The 25,333-nt window shown below is 40.3% G+C and overlaps 1 protein-coding gene across 1 annotated transcript in view; it reads right to left on the minus strand.

Moving 5' to 3' along the window:
* Nucleotides 1-25,078, minus strand: part of NIPA1 (NIPA magnesium transporter 1) — a 73,172-nt gene extending 48,094 nt beyond the window's left edge. The window contains exon 1 of the mRNA XM_082736009.1: nt 24,675-25,078. Coding sequence (XP_082592135.1) covers nt 24,675-24,969 — 295 coding nt within the window. The 5' untranslated portion in view covers nt 24,970-25,078. The remainder of the gene's footprint in view (nt 1-24,674) is intronic.
* Between the last annotated feature and the right edge of the window lie 255 nt (nt 25,079-25,333).

The raw sequence follows: 25,333 nt of genomic DNA on the forward strand, positions 1-25,333 counted from the left end.
CATTGTTTTCCATCATTTTATGTTCCATATCACTGATTGGCTCCACTGATCCATTCATCCTCATTTTTATGGCCTCCACTTGGGATTGCCTCCATGAAATAGCATTTTTAATTTCGGTCTGGCCAGATTTTAGTTCTTTTACATCTACAGAAGGGATTTTCTTGGTCCTCTATGTGTTTCTCAAGCCCAGCTAGTATCTTTATAATCATTGTTTTAAATTCTAGTTCAGAGGGGTGTCAGGTGGCTCAGTCAGTTAAGTGTCTGCTTTCAGCTCAGATCATAATCCTAGAGTCCTGGGATTGAGCCCCACATTGGGCTCCCCCTACTTCTCCCTTTCTCACTCCCCCTGCTTGTGCTCTCTCTTTCTCTCTCTGTCAGATAAATAAAATCTTTAAAAATAAATAAATTCTTGGGGAGCCTGGGTGGCTCAGTAGGTTAAAGCCTCTCTGCCTTCAGCTCAGGTCATGATCCCAGGGTCCTGGGATTGAGTCCCGCATCAGGCTCTCTGCTCAGCAAGGAGCCTGCTTCCTCCTCTTTCTCTGCCTGCCCCTCCATCTACTTGAGATCTCTATCAAATAAATAAATAAAATCATTTTTAAAAAATTTTAAAAACAAAAATAAATAAATTCTAGTACAGACATCTTACTTACATCCGTATTGATTAAGTCCCTGCTAGTGTGTACTACCTCCTGTTTTCTGGGGTAAGCTTCCCCATCTCCTCATTTTTTTCCAGAAAAGAAAAGAAGAGAGAAAAAGAAAACAATAACAACAATAACCAAAAAAACCTAGCTCTTGGGGCGCCTGGGTGGCTCAGTGGGTTGAGCCGCTGCCTTCGGCTCAGGTCATGATCTCAGAGTCCTGGGATCGAGTCCCGCATCGGGCTCTCTCCTCAGCAGAGAGCCTGCTTCCCTCTCTCTCTCTCTGCCTGCCTCTCCATCTACTTGTGATTTCTCTCTGTCAAATAAATAAATAAAATATTAAAAAAAAAAAAAACAAACCTAGCTCTTAGGTGTGTTTTGGTCTGCTTGTTAAAAGAAACTAGATCCTAAAATAAGAAAAATATATACATTACAATGAAAGGAAACAAAAAAATTAAAAAATATGTAAAGTATATATAAAAATAAAAATTAAAAAGAGTAAAAAAAGAATTGAGAAAGTAAGAAAATAACTAAAAGAATAAAGAATAAAAACACAAAGAATGCTATATACTGTTTCCCACAAGAGCTGAAGGTATGCAGCATTCTATGATCAGTAAAATGGGCGAGAACAAGTTGTTTGCGCTGGTTTTCTGGGGGATGGGTCTGTTGCACTTGCAAAAGACCTGCCCTAGTAAAAATGCTTTTCCAGGGTACAGGGAGGCAGGGCTCATTGTAAGCAGCTTCAGATTCTACTAGGTGGCACTGTTTTGCTCCCTGAAGGCTTTCAGCACCTCTCTCTAGCCCCAGAGCTGAAAATTCACACACACATCCTCCCCACCACTCTTCAGTGAGCTCTCAGAGAAAAACAATCAATCACTCTGTCTCTGCTGTTACCATCAGAACTCTGTACTTATCCAGCCTGTGATCCAGCGTTTTTATCTCAGACATGTCACTGAGTTTCAAAACTCCAAATTTTAAGGATTCCCACAGCAGAGACCTGCACCTTTCCTCCCGGGGGAGGGAGAGCCTCTCTACACTTCTGCCCTTTGCTGGACCACTCCCAGAAAATAGTCCTATGACTGCATAGCAGTTTGCAGTTTATGTCAACACAGAGCATAAAGTCAGCACATAGACACACTGTTCTCAGCCAGTTTCTAAGCTCCTATACCTGGGAACTCTGTTAAACTCGGGCACCACCTGTTCTTCTTGTAACCCCCAGGATCCTGAGGTTACAACATCATACCTGGGATTCCACCCCTCTTACCACCTAAACACCTTTAAGCCAGGCACGTACCCCAGTATAGCAGACTTCTAAAAGTTCCAACTTTGCACTCTGCTGTTTACAATACTTTGTATAGCCTCCTTAAACAGGCTCTCTCCCCACTGACATATCGTAAGCTATCACACGTATCACACTGGATTCAAGTCTCTGCACCAATTACCTTCCAAACAGTAGTTGCTTTTCTACTTGTAGACTTTCAGTATATGTTTTCTCAGATCTCTAATTGATTTCTTGGTTGTTCAGAAATATCTGGTAACTATCTGTTTGTATTTGAGGAATGAGACAAACTTAAAAGTCCCCTACTCTTTTGCCATCTTAACTCCTCTGTTGTGTTTCTATACACTAATAATAAACTAGCAGAAAGAGAAATTAAGGAAACAATCCCTTTTACAGCTACATCATAAAGTATAAAATATCTAAGAATAAATTTAACCAAGGAGGTGAAGAAAACTATAAGACATTGCTGAAAACTATGACACTGCTGAAAGATAGTAAAGATGACACATACAAATAGAAGACATACCCTGCTCATGGACTGGAATAATTAATAGTTAAAATGTGCATACTCAAAACAATCTATAGATTCAATATAATCTCAATCAAAAATATTAATGGCGGGGTGCCTGGGTGGCTCAGTGGGTTAAAGCCTCTGCCTTCGGCTCAGGTCATGATCCCAGAGTCCTGGGACTGAGCCCCTGCATCAGGCTCTGTTCAGCAGGGAGCCTGCTTCCTCCTCTCTCTCTGCTTGCCTCTCTGCCTACTTGTGTCTGTCAAATAAATAAATAAAATCTTTTAAAAATATATATTAATGGCATTTTTCACTGAAATATTACAAAGAATCTTAAAATTGTTATGGAACCACAAAAGACCCCAAAGAGCCAAAGTGTTCTTGAGAAAGAGCAAAACTGGAGGTATCATGTTCCCTGATTTCAAACTATACTTCAAAGCTATAACAATCAAAATAAACAGTACTGGTGTGCAGGCACACACACGCACATGCATGCACGCACACACACACACACACACACACACACACAGATCAAAAGAATACAGAGAAAGTTATAAACCCATGCTTGCATAGTCAATCTATAACATAAAAGACAAGAGTATACAATGGAGAAAAATAATGGAGAAAATAACTGATATTCAGAAAAATGGTCAGCTACATGTAAAGAATGTAACTAGACCACTTTTTTATACCATATACAGAAGTTAATTCAAAATGGGTTAAACACCGAAATGTAAGACCTGAAATCGTAAAATTCCTAAAAGAAAAAATATGCAGCAATTTTGTGGACATAAGGCTCCGCACCATTTTTCTGGATACATCTCCTCAGGCAAGGGAAACATAAGAAAAAAACAAACTACTGGGACTATATCAAACTAAAAATCTTCTGTACAGCAAACAATCAACAAAACAAAGAGGAACCATGATGACTGGGATATTTACAAATGAAATACCTGATAAGGGATCAACATCTAAAATATATATATAAAGAACTCACACAACTCAACACCAAAAAACTCCAAACAATCTGATTAAAAAATGCACAGAGGACCTGAAATAGATATATCTCCAAAGACATACAGATGGCCAACAGATACATGAAAAGATGCTCAACATCAATAGTCATCAAGAAAATGCAAATCTAAACCACAGTGAGATATCATCTCACATTTGTCAGAATAGCTATTAATAAAAAGACCAGAAATGACAAGTGTCAATAAAGATACAGATATAGGGAACCTTCATGCACTGCTGGTGGGAATGTAAACTTGTGTAGCCACTAGGAAAAACTGTATGAAGCTTCCTCAAAAAATTAAAAATAGAACTACCATGTGATTCAATAACTCCACTGCTAGGTATTTACCTAAAGAAAACAAAAATACTAATTTCAAAAGCTATATACACCCATGTTTACTGCAGCATTATTTACCATAGCCAAACTATGGAAGCAACTAAAGTGCCCACTGACAGATGAGTGGATGAAAATGTGGGGTGTGGGGGGGAATGTAGATAGATATAGACACAGATACATAGATATATACATACAGTAGAATACTACTCAGCCATAAGAATGAAATCTTGCCATTTGTGACAACATGGATAGACTAGAAGGTATTATGCCAAATGAAGTCAGACAAAAAAGACAAATATAGTGTGATCTCACATGTGGAATCTAAAAAACAAAACAAATGAACAAAGAAAACAAAATAGAAGCAGATTCATAAAAAGAACTACTGCCAGAGAGAAGTGTGGGGAGATGGGCAAAACAGGTGAAGAGGATTAAGAAGTCTAAACTTGGGGCGCCTGGGTGGCTCAGTGGATTAAGCCGCTGCCTTCGGCTCAGGTCATGATCTCAGTGTCCTGGGATGGAGCCCCGCATCGGGCTCTTTGCTCAGCGGGAGCCTGCTTCTCTCTCTCTCTCTGCCTGACTCTCCGCCTACTTGTGATCTCTCTCTCTCTGTCAAATAAATAAATAAATAAAAAGTCTAAACTTCCAGTTATAAAATAAGTTATGGGAATATAAATAACAGCACAGAAAACATAGTCAGTTATACTTTAATAACTGTATGGTGACAGATGGTAACTAGACTCGTCATGATCATTTTGTAATGTATGTCAATATCAAATCACTACGTTGTACAGCTGAAACTAATATGTTGAATGTCATCTTCAATAAAATACTTCAATAACAAAAATATATATAGTGAAAAATGACTAAAGGAATTAAAAAACATCAGGAAATTTCATTTTATGCAAATAAAATAATGAGTATACAAACAGAAAGTACGAGACAAATACAACAGAGAAAATGGCATACATAAATCCAACTATAATAATTAAAATACTAAAATCAGTTAGTTTATAGTGTCATCAAAGTCTTCTATTACTTGTTGATCTTCTGCCTAGTTTTTCTATAAGATTTTTTTAAACAAATTTTTTAAATAGGGTACTGATTCTTCCAACTATTATTATTTAATTTCCTATTTCTTTATTATGTTAGTTTTGTTTAATGTATTTTGAGACTGTTGTTAGGCACATATTGATTTATAATTGTTACATCATCCTGATAGACCATTTCATTGTTATAAAATGTCCTTTGTTTCTGATAACAATTTTTGTCTTAAAAATCTATTTTGTTTCACATTAGTATAATGTGTATAACCCCAGTTCTATACTATAATATTAGTATAATTAGTATAACCCCAGTTCTCTTTTGTGTGTAAGTAAATATTCTTATTCAATAATTTTTTCACTTCTTGGCATTTTGGCTAAGATCAAGTGTAGCAGCTGTTCTTATCAGTTTAATATCTTATTCATTAATTCAAATAATTATAAATGTATTATCATTCTATAACATCTTGAAGTTCATTTTTATGGCAGATGCACACAATCATGTACTCAACAACTTTTTAAAGTTCTGTATATGATATAAAAAGATTTTAGGGTCTTAAATTCTAAGAATCACAAATAATCTTTCCTAGTGAGGTACACAGAACATTGGGGGAAGGGAACACCAATTGCTTTTATTTTATTTTTTTTTAAGATTTTATTTATTTGTCAGAGAGAGCGAGCGAGAGCAAGCACAGGCAGACAGAGTGGAAGGCAGAGTCAGAGGGAGAAGCAGGCTCCCTGCGGAGCAAGGAGCCCGATGTGGGACTCGATCCCAGGACGCTGGGATCACGACCTGAGCCAAAGGCAGCTGCTTAACCAACTGAGCCACCCAGGCGCCCCCACCAATTGCTTTTATTGTAATGGTTATAGTTTGGTCATCAGTGCTTATGAAGCCAGTGACTGCTGCCACAGCAGTAGCTGGAGTGTGAGTGACCATCCTGAAGTGAAAACTGGTCCAAGGATGCCAGTGGCCAATGCAATGGGAACCATGGGCTCTCCTATTTCATTGTTACATTTCCCAGCACCACTGACCACCATACAGCACATGCATTTGGAGGTTTGAAAAAATATATGTTACTAAAATGGAGAGACACCTGGGATACCAGGTACTAAGAGATGGGCAAATGACAAGCTTCTGGTCACCCTTTTGTCAAAGGATACAAATCAGCTCCAAATCTTTCAGTCCTTCCATTCACACACTCCAGGAAGAGCTTGTATTTGCTAAAATCTAAAAGCTGTTTAGATCACCTCACATTTTAAGCCATTAGGCAAAATTTTTCAACTTCTATGAATACTTACTAAGTCAGATTTTCTATCTGGATACCTGTCCCACCACCCCTTGCTACAGACCAATGTGAAGCTCCTCCAGGTTGTCCCCAAAGGCCTCAAACCAGTAGCATCCCTTGTGCTCTGCCCTGAAGGAGGTCCATTGCTCTGCTTACCTATCCACCTGTGCACAGCCTCCTCACTGAGCTGGCTGCCTCAGGTTTCTTCCTACTTCTGCAGCCGTGAGTTCCTGGGTGCTTGCATTCCATAATACCCTTCAGCCCATCATAGATATTTTTCTCTTGTGTTCTAATCTCAGTTGGTCTCTACAGCTCCATCTTCAAACATCACTGTACCTAAAGATCCTAAAGTCACTCACCTGATAACCTCAGAAGGCACTCATTCAAGCCTATACCCACACTCCTCTTCCCAGCTGATGCCCAAGACACCTCAAAAGTCCTCTGGACTCCGCAAGAACAGAGAGCCACAGAATTGTAGGACACTGAAGATTTTCTGTTTGTCTGTTTGATTACACTTATGGGTCTTCTACCTTCCACTCCAATGTATGGGCTGCAGAGGTACCAATACCTAAGTTGTACAGGTTTTTGTCTCACATTGGAAAATGTGGGTGCTAACTGGGGGTTGAATGGCAGTTTATAACAGTTGAAGGATAAAACAAAGAAATATTGTGCAAATACAAAAGAGACTTGTCAGGATGATAACATCAATTGGCAGGGACACTGTCCAACCATGGACTTATGGCTTCTAAAACCTTCCATTTAGTTATGTAAGTGCATCAGAAATATCCGTAAGATATGATTCTCTAGCATAAAAATACAGATAGCCATCTAGTTTATTTACCTTCTGGATTACACTATAGAAAAATTGCTTCAATTCATGTGCTCTTTCAGCAACAAATAGAAGTTGCTGCAAACAGCAAAACTAGAGTCCATCACTATGTCCTTTACTAATGAAGTTACACCTTGACTTCAAAAAATGTGTAAAAAGAATTCTGTAAAAAGTACTAAGAATAAAGAAACTTTATTTCCAAACACCAACATACCTAGATGAAGGTATGCATTAAAATCAATTTGAGCGGGGCACCTGGGTGGCTAAGTGGTAAAGCCTCTGCCTTCAGCTCAGGTCATGATCCCAGGGTCCTGGGATCGAGCCCCGCATCAGGCTCTCTCCCTGCTCGGGAGGGAGTCCGCTTCCCTTCCTCTTTCTCTGCCTGCCTCTCTGCCTACTTGTGATCTCTGTCTGTCAAATAAATAAATAAAGTCTTTAAAAAAAATCAATTTGAGCACTAGTATTCACTTATACAGGGATTTAGTACTCAAAGTCTTTTTGTACTTTAATGATTAAATATGTAGAATTTATTTTCCTAAAGAAATAGTTTCACAGTCTTGAAAAAGAGAAACAAAGTTGTAAGACTTACACTACTTGACTTTAAGATTTACTATAAAACTACAGAATCAAGACTGTGGCGCTCGCATAAGGATAGATATATACAAAGAAACAGAACAAACTTCTGAAATAGACCCACACATACAGTCAAATCATAGTGTGAAGCAGCAGTATAACTCAATGGGGAAGTCTCTTTAACAAATGGTGCTGTATCAACTGGATATTGGTAAGGAAAATACTGAACCTTGAATCATGCCTCACCTATACACAAAAGTTAACTCAAGATAGCTTATAGACCTAAAGGTAAAAGCTATGAAATACAGAAGGATGCCACCATGACCCAAGAAGAAACAATGAGTTCTTGGGCAGAAATCAAATCTAAAAGCACCAATGACATAGAAGAAATTAAAAAAAAAAAAAAAATACAGAGGTTAGAAGATGTTGGCAGAGTAGGACCCTAGGTTCTCCTCATCCCTCAAATACAACTAGATAACTATCCCATCATCCTAAATACCCCCAGAAATCCACCTGAAGCCTGGCAGAACAAACTCCACAACTAAACGTAGAGAAGACGCCACATCGCTGAAGGTAGGAAGTGCAGAGACATGTTTTGGGAGAGAAACCATGGCAACTGTGGTGGAGAGGTAGCCACAGTCATGGAGAAGGGTGAGAGACAGGCTAACATATAGGGAAGCCCTCAGGGAAAACAAATCCCCATAGCAATCAGCTTGGAAAGCAAGAGGGGCCAAATTTCTTGAATTGTGGCAACCAGCCAGGCTCAAAACCTGGAGTTTTTAAGGTCATCAGACTTGGCTGGGCTAGAGACCAGAGGGCATTCTGCTGGTCTTAGAGAGAAGGCAGGCAATAATCCAGGGACATACAATGTGGAAACAAGCAATCCGAAGAGCGCCTAGGACACACAGTGAGAAGGTCATTCACTCCTCTCAGAGCTCATCCCAGAAAGACAGTGTCCACAGAGAGAGATCCCTCCAAAAACAAAGGAACAGGCTGGTGCCATATCCCTCCCCTGCCTCTCATAAGCACAGAATCACCTGCAGGTACCAGCACAGCACTGAAATTACCTAACTTGCTTACACCAAGCCTCACCCCCACATACACACTCTGGTGGAACGACCCCTCTCGGCCACCCCTGCCTTAGTCCCAGCACATCAGGCCCCTACCCTCAGAAGACCAGCACAAACCCCTGTTCACACTGTGCCTCCTCAACATTGGAGGTTTTGCAGAGCCTTGGTTTAGGTGGTAGTGGTGACAGGTCTCCTTTCACAAACAGACCAGAGCAAACCTCCCACAACAGACAAAGACAACCTCTGCAAATGACTGGCCTGAACAATAAAGCAGCTAGGACAAAATAGCAGAACATATGCAGCACACATTGGAGATACTCTCTGAAGTGCCAGGCCCTGGGCAACAGAGGACACAACACTCCAGGGCACTACATGGCCTAGTCTTCATAAGATCATTACTCTCTAGACCAAGAGATGCACAGAAACTGACAAAATGAGAAGACAGAGAAATTTATCCCAAATAAAAGAACAGGACAAGTCATGGCCAGAGATCTAGTAAAACAGATATAAGTAGCCTGATAAGAGAATTTAAAATAACCGTCATAAGGATATTCACTGGACTTGAGCAAAGAGTGGAAGACATGAGTGAGACCCTTAACACAGAAATAAGGCATAACATAGCTATCTATGAAATAAGTGAGTTGGAGAAAGACAAATCCCTATATGCGCTCAAGGATACGTGGAATTTAAGAAAAAAAAAAAACAGATAAACATATTGGAAGGGGGAAGAAAAAAGGGAAAGAGGAAAAGAAGCCATAAGTGACTCTTAATGACATGGAACAAACTTCAGGTTGATGGAGAGAGGTGGGGTATGGGCTAGAGAGAATACTTGCTGTGATGAGCACTGGGTGTTGTATATAAGTGATGAAACACTGAATTCTCCTCCAGAAACCAATATTGCACTATATGTTATCTAACAAAATTTAAATTGAAAAAATATAACATAGTAGAGATAAAGGGCTCAATAAACGAAATGAGAAACAAGCTTAATGGAATGAATTAGTGATCTAGGAGACAGAATAATGGAAAGTAATCAAGATGAAAAAAGAAAAAAGAAATAAGTAAAACGAGGCTAGACTTAGGGAACTCAGTGACTCCATCAAACACTAAGATTTGTATTATGTCAGTGCCAGAAACAGAGAGTAAAACGGGAGCAGAAAATGTAATTGGAAGAAATAATGGCTGAAAACTTTCCTAACCTGGGGAAGGAAACAGATAGCCAGATTCAGGAGGCACAGAGAAACACCTACAAAATCAACAAAAGATCCACACCAAGACATATCGTAATTAAGATCCACACCAAGACATATTGTAATTAAACTGGTAAAATATAGTGGGGGATAAAATATTTTAAGTGTAAAACAAAAGACAGTAACTTACATGGGAAAACCTGTAATGCTAGCAGGAGATTTTTCAGCAAAAACCCCACAAGTCAAAAGGGAGTGGCGTAATATAGTCAAAGTAATGAATGGGGAAAATCTGCAACCAAGAATATTCTTTTTTTTTTGTTAAGATTTTATTTATTTATTTATTTGACAGACAGAGATCACAAGTAGGCAGAGAGGCAGGCAGAGAGAGAGGGGGGAAAAGCAGGCTCCCCGCCAAGCAGAAAGCCCGACATGGGGCTCGATCCCAGGACCCCGGGACCATGACCCGAGCCGAAGGCAGAGGCTTCAACCCACTGAGCCACCCAGGCACCCCTGCAACCAAGAATATTCTAACCAGAAGGCTATCATTCACAATAGAGAAGGGATAAAGATTTCCCCATACACACAAAAACTAAAGGAGTTTGTGATCATTAAACTAGCTCTGCAAGATATATTAAAGGGGACTCTGGGGCGCCTGGGTGGCTCAGTGGTTAAGCCGCTGCCTTCGGCTCAGGTCATGATCTCAGGGTCCTGGGATCGAGTCCCGCATCGGGCTCTCTGCTCGGCAGGGAGCCTGCTTCCCTCTCTCTCTCTCTCTGCCTGCCTCTCCATCTACTTGTGATTTCTCTCTGTCAAATAAATAAATAAATAAATAAAATCTTTTTTAAAAATGAATAAATAAATAAATAAAGGGGACTCTGAGTGGAAAGGAGAGACCAAAAGTAACAGTATAGAGATAAAAAACACAAAAGCAGTAAAAAATGAATGTTTCTGTAAAAAGTCAGTCAAGGAACTCACAAAAAAATATACAAAATATAACAACATATAGCTAAAATGTGGGAGGAGAAGAGTAAAGAATGGATTCAAACTTAACCATCAACTTAATATACACTGCTATAACCATAAAAGGAGATTTTATATATATATATGTATATATACATATATATCATAATATATCAAAACCATTAATAAACATGGAAAAAATAAAGAGAAAGAAAATGTATCACTAAAGAAAATCAGCAAACTTTAAAAAAGAAAAAGAAGAGATCAGAGAAATTCTTCAGAAACAACCACAAAACAAATAATAAAATAATAATAAATACATATCTATCAATAATTACTTTGAATGTAAATGAACTAAATGCTTCAATCAAAGACACAGTGTGGTATAATGCATAAAAACAAGACCGCTCTATAAGGGAGAGCAACTCATTTCAGATGTAGACACTTGCAGATGGAAAGTGAGGGAATGGAAAAACATCTGTCATGCAAATAGATGTCAAAAGAAAGTGTGCAAGAATACTTATATTGGACGAAATAGACTAAAACAAAGGCTGTAACAAGAGACAAGGAAAGACAATATATAACACTAAAGAAGGCAATCCAACAAAAATATACAACAATTGTAAATATTTATGCACCCCACATGACAGCACCCAAATATATAAAACAGTTAATAACAAGCATAATGGAACTAATTGATACTAATTGATACAATAGTAGGGGATGTTAACATCCCACTTACATCAATAGACAGATCATCTAAAGAGAAAATCAAGGAAAAAATGGTGTGAATGACATACTGGAAGGTTTGGATTTAATAGGTATATTCAGAATACTGCATCCTAGAACAGCAGAATACACATTCTTTTCAAGTGCATATGGAATATTCTCCATAATAAATCGCATATTAGCCAACAAAACAAACTGCAACAAATTCAAGAAGACCAAAATCCTACTATGTATCTTTTCTGACCACAATGCTACAAAACCAGAAGTCAACAAGAAAAAATTTGGAAACACCTAAGATACACAAAGGTTAAATAACATGCTATGAAACAATGAAAGGGTCAGCCAGGAAATCAAAGAAGAAACTAAAAAGTATGTGGAAACAAATGAAAATGAAAACGAAAACCCGACAGTCCAAAACCTTTGAGATGCAGCAAGCAGTTCTAACAGGGAAAGTTTATAGCAATACAGGCCTATCTTAAGGAGCAAGAAAAATCCCAAAAACAAAAACAAAAAAAATACAACCTACCCTTTCTAGCACCTAGGGAAGTTAGAAAAAGAATGACAAACATACCCAAAACCAGAAGGAAGGAAATAATAAAGATCAGAGCAGAAATAAATGATATAGAAAATAAAACTAAAAAACAAACAAACAAACAAAAAAATAGAACTGATCAATGAAACCAAATCAATGAAAACAACAGACACAGATGACTGAGCTGGTTCTTTGCTAAAAAAAAAAAATTAATACAATTGATAAACTTCTAGCTAGACTTATTTAAAAAAAAGACTAAAAAAAAACAAAAATTACAGATGAGAGAAGAGAAATAACAACCAACATATAGAAATACAAACAATCATAAGCCACCCCTGAGTGGCTCAGTGGGTTAAGCCTCTGCCTTCACTAGAGTTCATGATCTCAAGGGTCCTAGGTCTGAACTCTCTGCTCAGCAGGGAGCCTGCTTCCCCCCAACCACCACCTGACTCTCTGCCTACTTGTGATCTCTGTCTGTCAAATAAATAAGTAAAAATAAAATAAAATAAAAATAAATAAATATATAAATAAATAAAAATTAAAAAAAGAAGAAAATATTATGAAAAACTATATGTGACTACCTAGAAGAAAACAATAAATTCCTAGGAACATCTAAACTACCAAAACTGCAACAAGAAGAAACAGAAAATTTGAACCAACTGATAACCAAGAAAGAAAGTGAACTACTAATCAACAATCTCCCAACAAACAAAAGCACAGGGCCAGATGTCTTCACAAATAAAATCTACCAAGAATTAAAGAGGAGTTAATACCAATTCTTCTCAAACTGTTCCAAAAAAGGAAAAGGAAAGAAAACTTTCAAATTCATTATATGAGGCCAGCATTACCTTGAGACCAACACAGGACAAAAATAACACTGAAAAAGAGAAGTACAGGGGCGCCTGGGTGGCTCAGTGGGTTAAAGCCTCTGCCTTCAGCTCAGGTCATGATCTTAGGGTTCTGGGATCAAGCCCGGCATCAGAGATCTCTTCTCAGCAGGTAGCCTACTTCCCCCTCTCTCTCTGCCTGCCTCTCTGCCTACTTGTGGTCTCTCTCTCTGTCAAATGAACAAATAAAATCTTTAAAAAAAAAATTAAAGGGCGCCTGGGTGGCTCAGTGGGTTAAGCTGCTGCCTTAGGCTCAGGTCATGATCTCAGGGTCCTGGGATCGAGTCCCGCATCGGGCTCTCTGCTCAGCAGGGAGCCTGCTTCCCTCTCTCTCTCTCTGCCTGCCTCTCCGACTACTTGTGATTTCTCTCTGTCAAATAAATAAATAAATAAAATCTTTAAAAAAATAAATAAATAATAAAAAATAAAAAAAATTTTAAAAATAAGAATAAAATTAAAAAAAAAAAAGATAAGTACAGGCTAATATTCCTGATGAGCATGGATGCAAAAATCCTCAACAAAACAAGAGCAAACCCAATCCAACAATACATTTAAAAAATTACTCAACACAATCGGTGAGATTTATTCCTGTGTTGTAAGGGTGGTTCAATATTCCGAAATCAAAGTGATACACCACATTAATAAAAGAAAGGATATGATCCTTTCAATAGATGTAGAAAAAGCATTTGACAAAGTACAACATCCATCCATAATAAATACCTACAACAAAGTAGGGATACAGGGAACATACCTCAATATAATAAAGGCCATCTATGGATCAATAGATGAATGGATAAAGAGGATGTGGTATGTATATATGTAATGGATTATTTAGCCATTAAAAGGAATTAAATCTTGCCATTTGCAAGGACATGAATAGAGCCAGAAATTATAAGTGAAATAAGTCAGTCAGAAAAAGACAAATACCACATGATTTCATTCATATGTGGAACATAAGAAACAAAACAAACAAGCAAAGTGGGGGGTGGGAGGGTGCAGAAGCAAGTGAGACAAACCAAGAAAAAGGACTCTTAATTACAGAGATCAAACTGATGGTTACTAGAGGGGAATAGGGTAGGCATAGGATAAACAGGGTTTGGGGATTAAGTACTTACCACTTGTGATGAGTACCAGGTGATTTTTGGAATTGCTGAATCACTATATTGTATATCCAAAAGTAATATAACACTGTATGTTAACTAACTAGAATTTTTTTTTAAATTTTTTTAAAAGTTACACTTTATTAACACTTAAATTTTCTGTTCTTCCAAATGCACCATTAAGAAAATGAAAGGCAAACCACAGAAAAAGATTTTCAATTCCTAAATCTGACAAAGGACTTGTATCCAGAATATATATATGTACACATACATATATATTGTGCGTGTGTATATACACAAACAATAAATAATAAAAAGATACAATCCAATAAAACATGGGCAAAACTCCTTAAAAGACACCTCACTAAAGAGCATATACAAATGGCCAATAAACTCATTAAAAGATACTCAATATTGGGGCACCTGGATGGTGCAGTTGGTTAAGCAACCCACTCTTGTTTTTGTTTCAAGTCGTGATCTCAGGGCTGTGGGATCAAGCCCCATGTCAGGGTCCACGCTGAGGGAGGAATCTGCTTGAGATTCTCTCTCCCTCTGCCCCTCTAGCTTGTGTGCACACACACGTTCAATTTTTTTTTTCTCTCTCTCTCTCTAATAAATCTTTGAAAAAAAGACACTCAATATCATATGGTATTAGGGAAATGCAAATTGAAAGTCACGAGATTCCACTATACACTCACCAGAAAGGCTCAAGTTAAACAGGTGAGGACACAAAATGTTGAAGAGAATGTGGAACACCTGAAACCCTCATACACTGCTAATGAGAACATAAAATGGTACAATTATACTGGGGAAATGCTTAGTAGTTTCTTAAAATTTAATTAAATACCTACTCCATGATCCAACACTATTACTCCAAGGCACTTACTGGAAAGAAATGAAAACATTTTGCTTTAAAAAGAATTATGTAAGAATTGTCATTGCAGCTTTATTCAAATAGTAAATATTTGGAAACAACCAAAATGTTCGTCACAGGAAAATGAATAAACAAATTATGGTATATTCAAACAATGGTACACTATTAAGCAATATAAGAAATGTACTATTGATAAACACATCATGATGAATCTTCAAACTATGCTGAACCAAAAAAAAAAAAAAAAGTAGATGTAAGAAAATACATACTGTATGAATCCACTTATACGAAGTTCAAGAATAAGCAAAACTAATTCACTCTATGCAGGTAGGTATCAGAAGAGTGGGGAGGATAGAATGAAAAAGGACATGAGGGAACTTTTTAGTGTTACGGCAATAATCATTACTGAGGTGTTGGTTACACAAGTATATTTGTCAACACTCATCAAACTGTACCCTTATGATCTGTGCAGTTTACTCTATGTAATTATACTCCAATATTTTTAAAAATAGTTTATAAACAATACTTAAACTTCTAGGTTGTCCCACACAATGTTGACTATAATGCATTAACTTCTGTGATAAAGATTCTGTTTCTTCAGAAAATGCACTCTGTGTTTCCAAAGGAGAATTAATGTGGTATATATCAACACATTCTCCTTTCTCATCCTACTCCCTCCAGGAAGCTCACTGCAATAGTTGTAATCTATTTCCTTGCTCTGCCCATCTATTAAGTATTTACTAGAACCATCAGGTACACAGTCCTTAGTAAATACCAGACTTAAAAGGATTCCCAAGGCATGGTTTCTACCCTTAAAGAGCATGCACTTTCTCCTTGCCATAACTGCAGAGCTTTCTCTCCCAGTTTTTTCCTCACACAGATGGAGGCTGCCCCCGACACACCTTGAGGGCAGAGAAGCCAAGGTAGTTGATTCTTGCATTCATGAAGGTAGATGTCAGATATTTATACCTGTACTAGTGTGCTCTACTGATGTGAACAGAACAATCTAGGATAATGAGCTCTCAGTCATGACTACTAGAATGGAACTATAACAGAGATAAGCCAAAATTGTGGAAAATGAAATTTGGGCATACATGTTTATATTTCTACTACATTTAAACATGAGCATTCCTCTCAAGCACTGCCGGTGGGAATGGAATAGATATCATGTATTTTTTTCATGGAAATTAATTTAGCTTATAAGAACATCACATTCAAAATTCTATTGCAAGGGAGCTACCCAAAGGAACTAACCCACAAAGATTTAGATATAAGGATATTCAATATAACATATTACACAAACAAAGAAAGTAGAAACACCCATGTCCTACAAAAGGAGAATGGTAACATTTATACAGCCACTGAATATTTTTTCAAAGAATATTTAACAACATGGGATGAATTCATGACAGATGGAGCATAACCACAGGATATAAAGTGACACACAGAGCACAAACTCGTGTATGTTCTGTCTCATTTTTAAAAGTACATGTGATGGTGTCTGTTGGAGGGTATTAAAGAGGGCATGTATTGCATGGAGCACTGGGTGTGGTGCATAAACAATGAATCTTGGAACACTGAAAAAATAAAATTAAATTTAAAAAAAAAGACTACAAAAAAAGTACATTTGATGGACATTAAGGAGGACACATAATATGATGAGCAATGGGTGTTATACACAACTGATGAATTACTGAAGACTACATTTGAAACCAATTATGTACTAAATGTTGTCTAATTGAATTTAAAGTTTTTTTTTTTTTTTTTAGATTTTTATTTATTTATTTATTTGACAGACGGAGATCACAAGTAGGCAGAGAGGCAGGCAGAGAGAGAGGAAGGGAAGCAGGCTCCCTGCTGAGCAGAGAGCCCGATGCGGGGCTCTATCCCAGGACCCAGGGTTCATGACCCGAGCCGAAGGCAGGGGCTTTAACCCACTGAGCCACCCAGGTGCCCCTGAATTTAAATTTTTTAAAAAGTACATGAAGAGATGTACTACCTAAGAGCAATATATGGGCCAAAACTGGATCTTGATTCTAAAGATAAAGTGAGGGAAAACTTGAGATAATCACAGAATATTAAACACTGACCATGACAGTATTAAACAAAGATTGTTAAATTTTAAGTGCAATAAATATATTATGTTTTTATTTAAGAAAGAGATACTTATTGAAATATCTAGATGAAATAGTATTCCACCTGAAATTTGGGTAAAAAATTCTACTGGGGTGGGGGTGAGGGGATGGCCCTTGAGGTATAGATCAAATAAGAATGGCCAAACTGATGACTGTTGAAGCTGAGTGTTAGGTACCCTTGGGGTCTACTACACTATTTTTTCTATGTATGTGTTTGATATTTTCCAAAATAAAAAATGGGGTTTTTTGAGATTTTAAGGGTACATATATTTTTGGAATATCTGATGGGTGGTGTTTATTACTCTATACCCTAAATCAGTGTTAGATATATTTTGTATGTTGAAATTTTTCATTAAAATTCTATTTTGAGGGGCGCCTGGGTGGCTCAGTTGGTTGGACGACTGCCTTCGGCTCAGGTCGTGATCCTGGAGTCCCGGGATCGAGTCCCGCATCGGGCTCCCAGCTCCATGGGGAGTCTGCTTCTCCCTCTGACCTTCTCCTCGCTCATGTTCTCTCTCACTGTCTCTCTCTCAAATAAATAAATAAAATCTTAAAAAAAAAAAAATTCTATTTTGAGGGCGCCTGGGTGGCTCAGTGGGTTAAGCCGCTGCCTTCGGCTCAGGTTGTGATCTCAGGGTCCTGGGATCGAGTACCACATCGGGCTCTCTGCTCAGCAGGGAGCCTGCTTCCTCCTCTCTCTCTCTCTGCCTACTTGTGATCTCTCTCTGTGTCGAATAAACAAATATTTAAAAAAATTCTATTTTGAAAGATAATTATTGAAAGTGACTAAGAAGAGGGGCACCTTGGTTGGCTCAGGTTGTTGAGTGTCTGCCTTTGGCTCAGGTAATGATCCCAGGGTTCTGGGATAGAGCCCCACATTGGGATTCTTGCTCAGAGGGGAGCCTGCTTCTCTCTCTCCCTGCTGCTCCCTCTGCTTCTGCTCTCTCTCTACCAAATGAATGAATAAAATCTTTAAAGAAAAATAAAAAGAAAGAAAGTGACGAGGTATAAGTACACCCTAAATATAACAGCAGTTATCTCAAGTTGAGGAGGTGATACTTTTTACACTCCTATTCATAGTTTTATGTACTTCCCAGATTTTAAACAATGATCAAAAACTCTACAGTCAGGAATAAGATGCTTTTTTAAAAGAACATGACTATGCCCAGGTTCTGGGAATTCATGATACACTCTGCTGAATAATTACATCACCCTAAAGAGCTCTGATTGGGCATGAACAAGCAAGGTAAACCCTCTGCCTGACTGCTGTCTCCTGGGTCAAGGGCAATGTCTAAATGGGATCAATTCACAGTCACAAGTTCCTGGCACAGAAGTATTAGGTTGTGTGGGCCTAGGGCATGTGAGATTGTGCATATTACTTTTTGAAAAGTGGTACTTTAGTTTGTATTCAAATTCCAATTATACAATGTTGTATGAGGCTCAGGTGTAGAATAGAATAGAACAATAGAAGACCTCCATACATCAACTAGTGCTCATCACAAGTGAACTGCTTAATCTCCATTAGCTATTTAATGTGAAGAGTAGTCTTTTCTAGTGCCTTGGGGTCAAAAAAAAATTTTTAAGGACTGTTTACTCACTAAGGACTTAATTAAAAGATTAAAATATAAATAACATATTTTATACTATATTTATAAATATTTTTGAGGGAAAAATATATTCTGTCCAACACGAGTCCAATAAGACCAAGGGTATTTTGCTTATATGAAAATAAAAATAAATTATTTTTCTAAGATTTTATTTATTTATTTAAAGAGAGACAGAGAGAAAGGGAGAGAGACCATGAAGCAAAGGGAGGAGCAGAGGGAGAAAGAAAATCCCAAACAGACTCTGTGCTGAGCATCCACTCCAGACTCGATCCCACAACCATGAGAGCATGACCCATGCCAAAATCAAGAGTTGGACACTTAACCAACTGAGCTACCCGGGTGCCCCAAGAATAAATTATTTGCCCTCATATCTTTGGGTATTATCCACACTTATAACTCAGTATCATATTACCAAATAAACTGTGAAGACCCTTAAAAGAAAAGCCTTATCCTCTGCAGATGAAATTTGTCTGTCTTCCCCCTTACCTTCCCTACAGTGACCGGGGTTAAATAGATGATCTTCATAATCAGCATGAACTGGGTTCAAATCCTGACACCAGCAGTCCCCATATCAGATGCAAGCCTCAACTTTGTCTTCTGTATCACACCTCATTCTCTCATATATTCCCCTCCCACAGGCTAGGCCTTGAGTAAGCTAATAAAATGTGGCAAGACTTCTCAGATCAGGCCACAAATATCTACACAGCTTCCACTATGGTCCTGGAAGTTTGGTCTAGGGGAAACTATCCACTGTGTAAGGGGTCTGACATCTCTGAGATCACCATAGTGTAAGGAAGCCCAAGGTGGCAACATGTGAAGAGAATACATGGAGAGATGGAAGACAGGAGAAAGAAGGAAGGGACAGAAAGAGAGAGGGGGGCTCAGCAAGCTGATGGATACATGAGTCTGGGACACCATGGGTCTTCTGTCAGTCTTCTTTATCTTCTCTTCTTATGGAAACAGTATCAGTTAAACCAGGGACAGGCTGCAGAGCTGCTCTCCTGCTACCTCTCACCATATTCCTTATCCATGCTCTCTCCTCAGGACTAGACAGAGATCTAGCGAGATGTTCAGATCTAGCGATAACTCTGGCCTCCTTTACTTAGTAGGGGCCACAGATAAATGAGGTTAGATTTAAGTAGACTGAAGAACATGCTGCAATTTTGTCAGGAAATATAAGGTTCAGTTTTACCCTCTTCACTCCACAGTTACTCCTGGCCAGTCAGATCGCATTACTGAGTGTCCACCACATGCATCCCTAGTGGACAGGAGCTGTGCCCTGCCTTGACCAGCCAAGATCCAGGGGAACACAGACAAGTAAACAGGCCATGAACCCATGGGTTTCAGGGGCAGAAGAGTGTTGAGGACTAGTGCTAAGGAAGCACAGGGAAGAGACAACTGATCTCATGTGTCAAGATCTGGAGGGTTCACAGAAGCAGTGGACACTAACCACAGACCAAAGAGCTACATGAAGACAACATGTGCTTGTCTTGTCTTTGGGTGTAGAGGCACATGTGCCTAAGTGTGTCTCTGGAGATGGCTGAAGAGGCAAGGAGAAAGCACACATATATACCATAGCCAGGGGAAATGCGCCCTTTAGAAATGAGGTATAGAAGGCTTGGGGTAACAGGTGGAACACCTGAATTACCAGTTTCCACTCTCACAAGACAACTCACTCAACTTCTGAGTGTCTTAACAGTGTTACTATACCTCTAGGCTGTACTCCTCAGCAAGGAGATTTTGAAATCTGAAATGGATTTTTTCATTATGGTAAAATATATGTAACATAAAATTTACCATTTTAAAACATTTTTAAGTATGTGATTCTATGACATTAAGTACAATCACATTGTTGTGCAACCATTACCACCTCGGATCTCCCGAACTTTCTCATCTTCCCAAACAGAAACAATGTACCCATTAAACACTAACTCTCCATTCCCTGCTTCCTGCGGTCCCTGCAACCTCCATCCTACTTTCTGTGTCTGTGAATTTGACTACCTACCTCATATGAGTGAAATCATAAAGTATTTTCCCTTTTCTAACTGGCTTATTTCACACAGCATATTGTCCTCAAGTTTGATCTATGTTGTGCATGTGTCAGAATTACCATGCTTTTTAAAGCTAAATAACATTCTCTTGAATGTATATACCACAATTTGTTTAGCCATTCATCTGTCAGTATCTGGATATTTGGGTTGTTTTTACCTTTTGCCTATGCTATATCCTTTTGTTCCCACTATAAACATGGGTGTACAAATATTTCTTCAAGACCCTGCTTCCACTTCTTTTGGATCTATACCCAGAAATAGATTGGTAGATCATATAATAATTCTGTATTTAATTTTTTGAGGACTCTCCATACTGTTTTTCATAGCAATTGCATCATTTTACATTCCCATGAATAGTGCACAAGAGTTCCAATTTCTCCCCATCCCCACCTGTATTTGTGATTTTATGCTTTATTTTTACAATAACCATTCTAATGGGTATGAAATGGCATCTCTGGGTTTTTATGAAGATTTTAATTTATTTATTTATTTGACAGAGAACGAAATCACAAGTAGGCAGAGAGGCAGGCAGAGAGAGAGGGAAGCAGACTCCCTGCTGAGCAGAGAGCCTAATGCAGGCCTCGATCCCGGGACCCTGAGATCATAACCTGACCGAAGGCACAGGCTTAACCCACTGAGCCACCCAAGCGCCCGATGAAAGGGATTTTAAAAAGATCAGCTGGTTCATCCTGGTCTAGGGCATTCTAAATACAATAACTTACTATGCAATTCTCCAAAGCCTGCAGCAAATTCAAACACATGACTTTCCCGAGATTGCTTCCACAAAGCCTGTTTGAGGGCAGGATACCACCCTCATGCCATCAGTCTCTTTGGGCATCCTCACCTATGCGCACAGAAATTCTAAAAGTTGTAACTGGCTTTCCACAAGTGCTTTCACACCCAATGATTACCTTGTTTCTCTCACTTAAGTCCTGCTTTAAATGGGTTCTAACACTGTAAACAATCTGTGTGTCCTCTTCCCTCTTCCCATGCAGAGTCCTTCCCAGGAGTCAGGCAGTCCCCCATGAGCTTGTGTTGTGGAGGGTGCTCCTGGACTATCTGCAAACTCCATTCACTGGGAAGGGCCTTTCAAAAGTGTGTGAAAGCCTGTAACAGAGAAAGCCTTGCCCTAAAACCCCCAGTAGAAGGGCTGAGACTAGAACTTACCTCTCCTGAAGTTAAAACTCCAAAGAAATGCTCTCTTGTGGCAATTCGTTTAAAGTTGAAACTTTCAGGGGGCACCTGGGTGGCTCAGTCTGCCTTCGGCTGAGGTCATGATTCCAGGGTCTGGGATGGAGCCCCACCTTTGGCTCTCTGCTCAGTGTGGAGCCTGTTTCTCCCTTTCTCTCTCTCCCTGCTTCTCCTTCTCCCTCTGCCTGCCACTCCCCTACTGTGTACTCTCTCTCACTCTCTCTGTCAAATACAGAAATAAAATTTTTAAAGAAAATAAAGGGGAAATCTTCAGTGAGACAGGTTTTTATAGTATAAGAAACTGACCAGTCTCCTTTAATGCAGGAACTTGACCTCCTAGTCCTTAGCTACCTCTTCATTCCTATCTTTTCCATTTCAGACATTTCATAATGGTCAACTCTGCTGCTTGTTAGCAGAGGTAGGAAAAGATTTTAGGGAGAATAGATTCTAAAACTGCATATCCTCAGTACCTACAGTACCTGGCACATAATAAGAGCTTCATGAATATTTACTGAACAAATCAACACTAAATTTATCAAAACAAATGTATATGTCTGCCTTCCATCACTATGAGCAACCAACCTAACTTGAATCTGTGGCAGTGGGGGTAAGTGGCAAAGTATGAAATTAGCAAATATCACATTTTCACTTTTATTCATTTAAAGGCATAGTATGTAGTTATAAATAACAGAATCAGGGGCGCCTGGGTGGCTCAGTGGGTTAAGCCTCTGCCTTCGGCTCAGGTCATGATCCCAGGGTCCTGGGATCGAGTCCCACTTCGGGCTCTCTGCTCGGCAGGGAGCCTGCTTCCCTTCCTCTCTCTCTGCCTGCCTCTCTGCCTACTTGTGATCTCTATCAAATAAATAAATAAAAATCTTTAAAAAAATAAAAAAAATTACAGAATCAATCATGGCTGGGTTTTTTTCTGGTTGATTTGTTTTTTATTTTCTCCCATCCAAGTACTAACCAGGCCCGACCCTGCTTAGCTTCCGAGATCAGACGAGATCGGGCGCGTTCAGGGTGGTATGGCCGTAGACTGTTTTTTATTTTCTTATTCACTAATTCCCTCAAACACATAAGCTGAGCTAAAATAACACTTAAGTTTTACTCAAAAAAAATTTTTTTTTAATTAACTAAAGTCTGTATTAAGGTTTCCTTAGATTTTCCCTAATATTGTCATGTGTCCTCAGACTCCTCCTGTGACAGTTTCTCAGACTTTACAACCTCAGCAAAGGACTGGTCAGACATTTTGCAGGCTGTTCCTCAATCCACGTTTGTCTAATGTTTTTCTCATGGTGAGACTGGGGTTGTAGGTTTTTGGAAGGACCACCATAGAGGTGGAATTCTCCTCTCACACATCTTACCAGTAGGCACATGTGTTGCTTAGTTTTGAGTCACTGCAAACACTTAACACACACCTGAAGCCAATCAAATTGATACGTGCTCCCTGTGAACGTACCACTGCCAGATAAGTCTTCACATCTGCATCCTAAGGAAGTCATATTTGCTTTTATTTAGATTTTATGTAAACTTCAGTGTTTTCACTTCAAAGTTTAATTCTTTAAATGAATATCCCTGATTTTACATTGTCCTTTGAGATTACAGGCCCCTTTATCTCTTTCCTGAAGGGACTCCTGGCTCACCATTCAGGACACTCAGGGAAAGTTTCACCTATGATCTGGAATCAGAACTATCAAATGCATGACCTGGTGGTCTCGTTTTCCCCCAGAGAACTCTTAACACCATTCTTGTGAAAATACAGCTAACAACCACAAGTTTCTCTGTCCTTCTGGGAGCAGCATTTCTTTTCAGTTTCAAAGCATGCTACATTTTGCATTCAGGAAACTATCTCAGGCCTCTCTTAAAACAGAGGGACACTGGCAAAGAACTGTGCTACATCTCTCTCACTTTCCACATTACTAAGGAGTGGGGTTTGGTGGTGTATCCACCAGAGGAATACCAACTTGGTCCATTTTTTTGCTTTAAAAAAAAAAAAAAAATCTGCCCTGCGCTTTCTTCACAGTAAAAGATCACTTGTAATCAGATGGCTCAAGTCTAAACTAGAGTGGCTCCATCAAGGACTCCAGGAACAGAAGCTAAAGCAAAGCACAGACCTCTTTCTTGACCCTGAGAGTGAGGCCTCCTTGGCCCACCGGTCCCGCCCTGGCCTGCCCTAGTGCACAGTACTTATTTGGGCACTGGCGAGGCCACTGCGGGGGGCGGGGGGGGGGGGGGCGCAAATGAGCCGGTCTTGCTCTCCCCAGTGCACACGAGGCCAGGGCCACAGCCAAGGCTAAAAGGTCGTCTCTCCTTCTGGGCAAGCACTGCCCTTCGACCATTTCGGGAATATGATAAACGGTAAGGTTTCCCTAGCAGCGGGTGGATGCGGGTGACAGGGACACCTGGCTCCAACCGGAGGGCAGGTTGGTCGGCTGCGCGGCTGCAGGAGTGGAAGGGTCTGGGAAGAAAGGAAGAAGTCAGCTAGACAAACCCTATCAGACTGAACAAGGCTTCTCCAGCCGCTAGGGAGGGAGAAAAAGCGTGGGGGACACACAACTACCAGGGCGCGGGCCGCTTCTGGAACTGCGGGTGGGCAAAACACGCCAGCCTCTGTTACGCTTCTGGGGCGCAGGGCCGCGACCGTGCCTGCGCGCAGGTGGGCGAGGAGTCTCCAGCCCGCGCAGCGCGCCCCTCCGAGATGCTCCGCCTTCTCCCTGTGCCCGGCCCCAAGCGGCGACCCAAACGCCCCCCAACTTGCGGCCGCTCCCCTTCCCACCGCCCGGCCGCTCTTCCCTCCACCCCCACCCCAACTCAGAGCACAGCCCGCGCGGCCCGCCCTACCTCGCCGCTTGGCGCGCACGATGCCCTTTTTCTGAAGCACGAACGTGGACCCATTCACCAGGCTCGACACGACGGCCACGCCCAGGCCAAGCGACACGGCGGCGGGGCTCGGGCTGCGCGCCCCCTCCCCGGCCGCCGCCGCTGCCGCCGCTGCAGTCCCCATTCCGCCCGCGCCCGCCCTCCGCGCCTGCGCCTGCGCGCCGCGTGCGCCCGGTCGGGAGGTGGGGGTGGGGGTGTGGACCCGGGGATCCGCTGGCACCGGACAAAGTGGAGGTTGGGGTTGGGATCTGAGCATCTCGGGGCAGCGACGGAGTGGGGGGTGGAGAGATTTCCGAGTTCCGCCAAGGCGGAAAAGAGGAGGAGGGGAACTTGGGCTCCGCGACAAGGTTGCGGTGAGGGGACCCGGGGCTCGGCTAGTGGGGTTGGAGCCCGGGTTCCGCGGCCCCGGAGATGGAGGATGGATCCGGGGCTCCGGGAAGACAGTGGGAGTGGAGAGGAGAGGAGTTGACAGTGAGGAAGGAATTGAGAGAGGGGAGTGATAGAAGGGGCGGTGTTGAGGAAAGGGAAAGGCGGTAGGAGGGTGGGTGCAGGTAGCGTTCCCAGATTTGGCAAATGAAAACACAGGAAGCCCACTAAGTTTTATCTCAGATAAATAATTT

The sequence above is a fragment of the Mustela nivalis genome (genome assembly GCF_964662115.1).
Source record: "Mustela nivalis genome assembly, chromosome: 6".
Classification (NCBI taxonomy): domain Eukaryota; kingdom Metazoa; phylum Chordata; class Mammalia; order Carnivora; family Mustelidae; genus Mustela; species Mustela nivalis.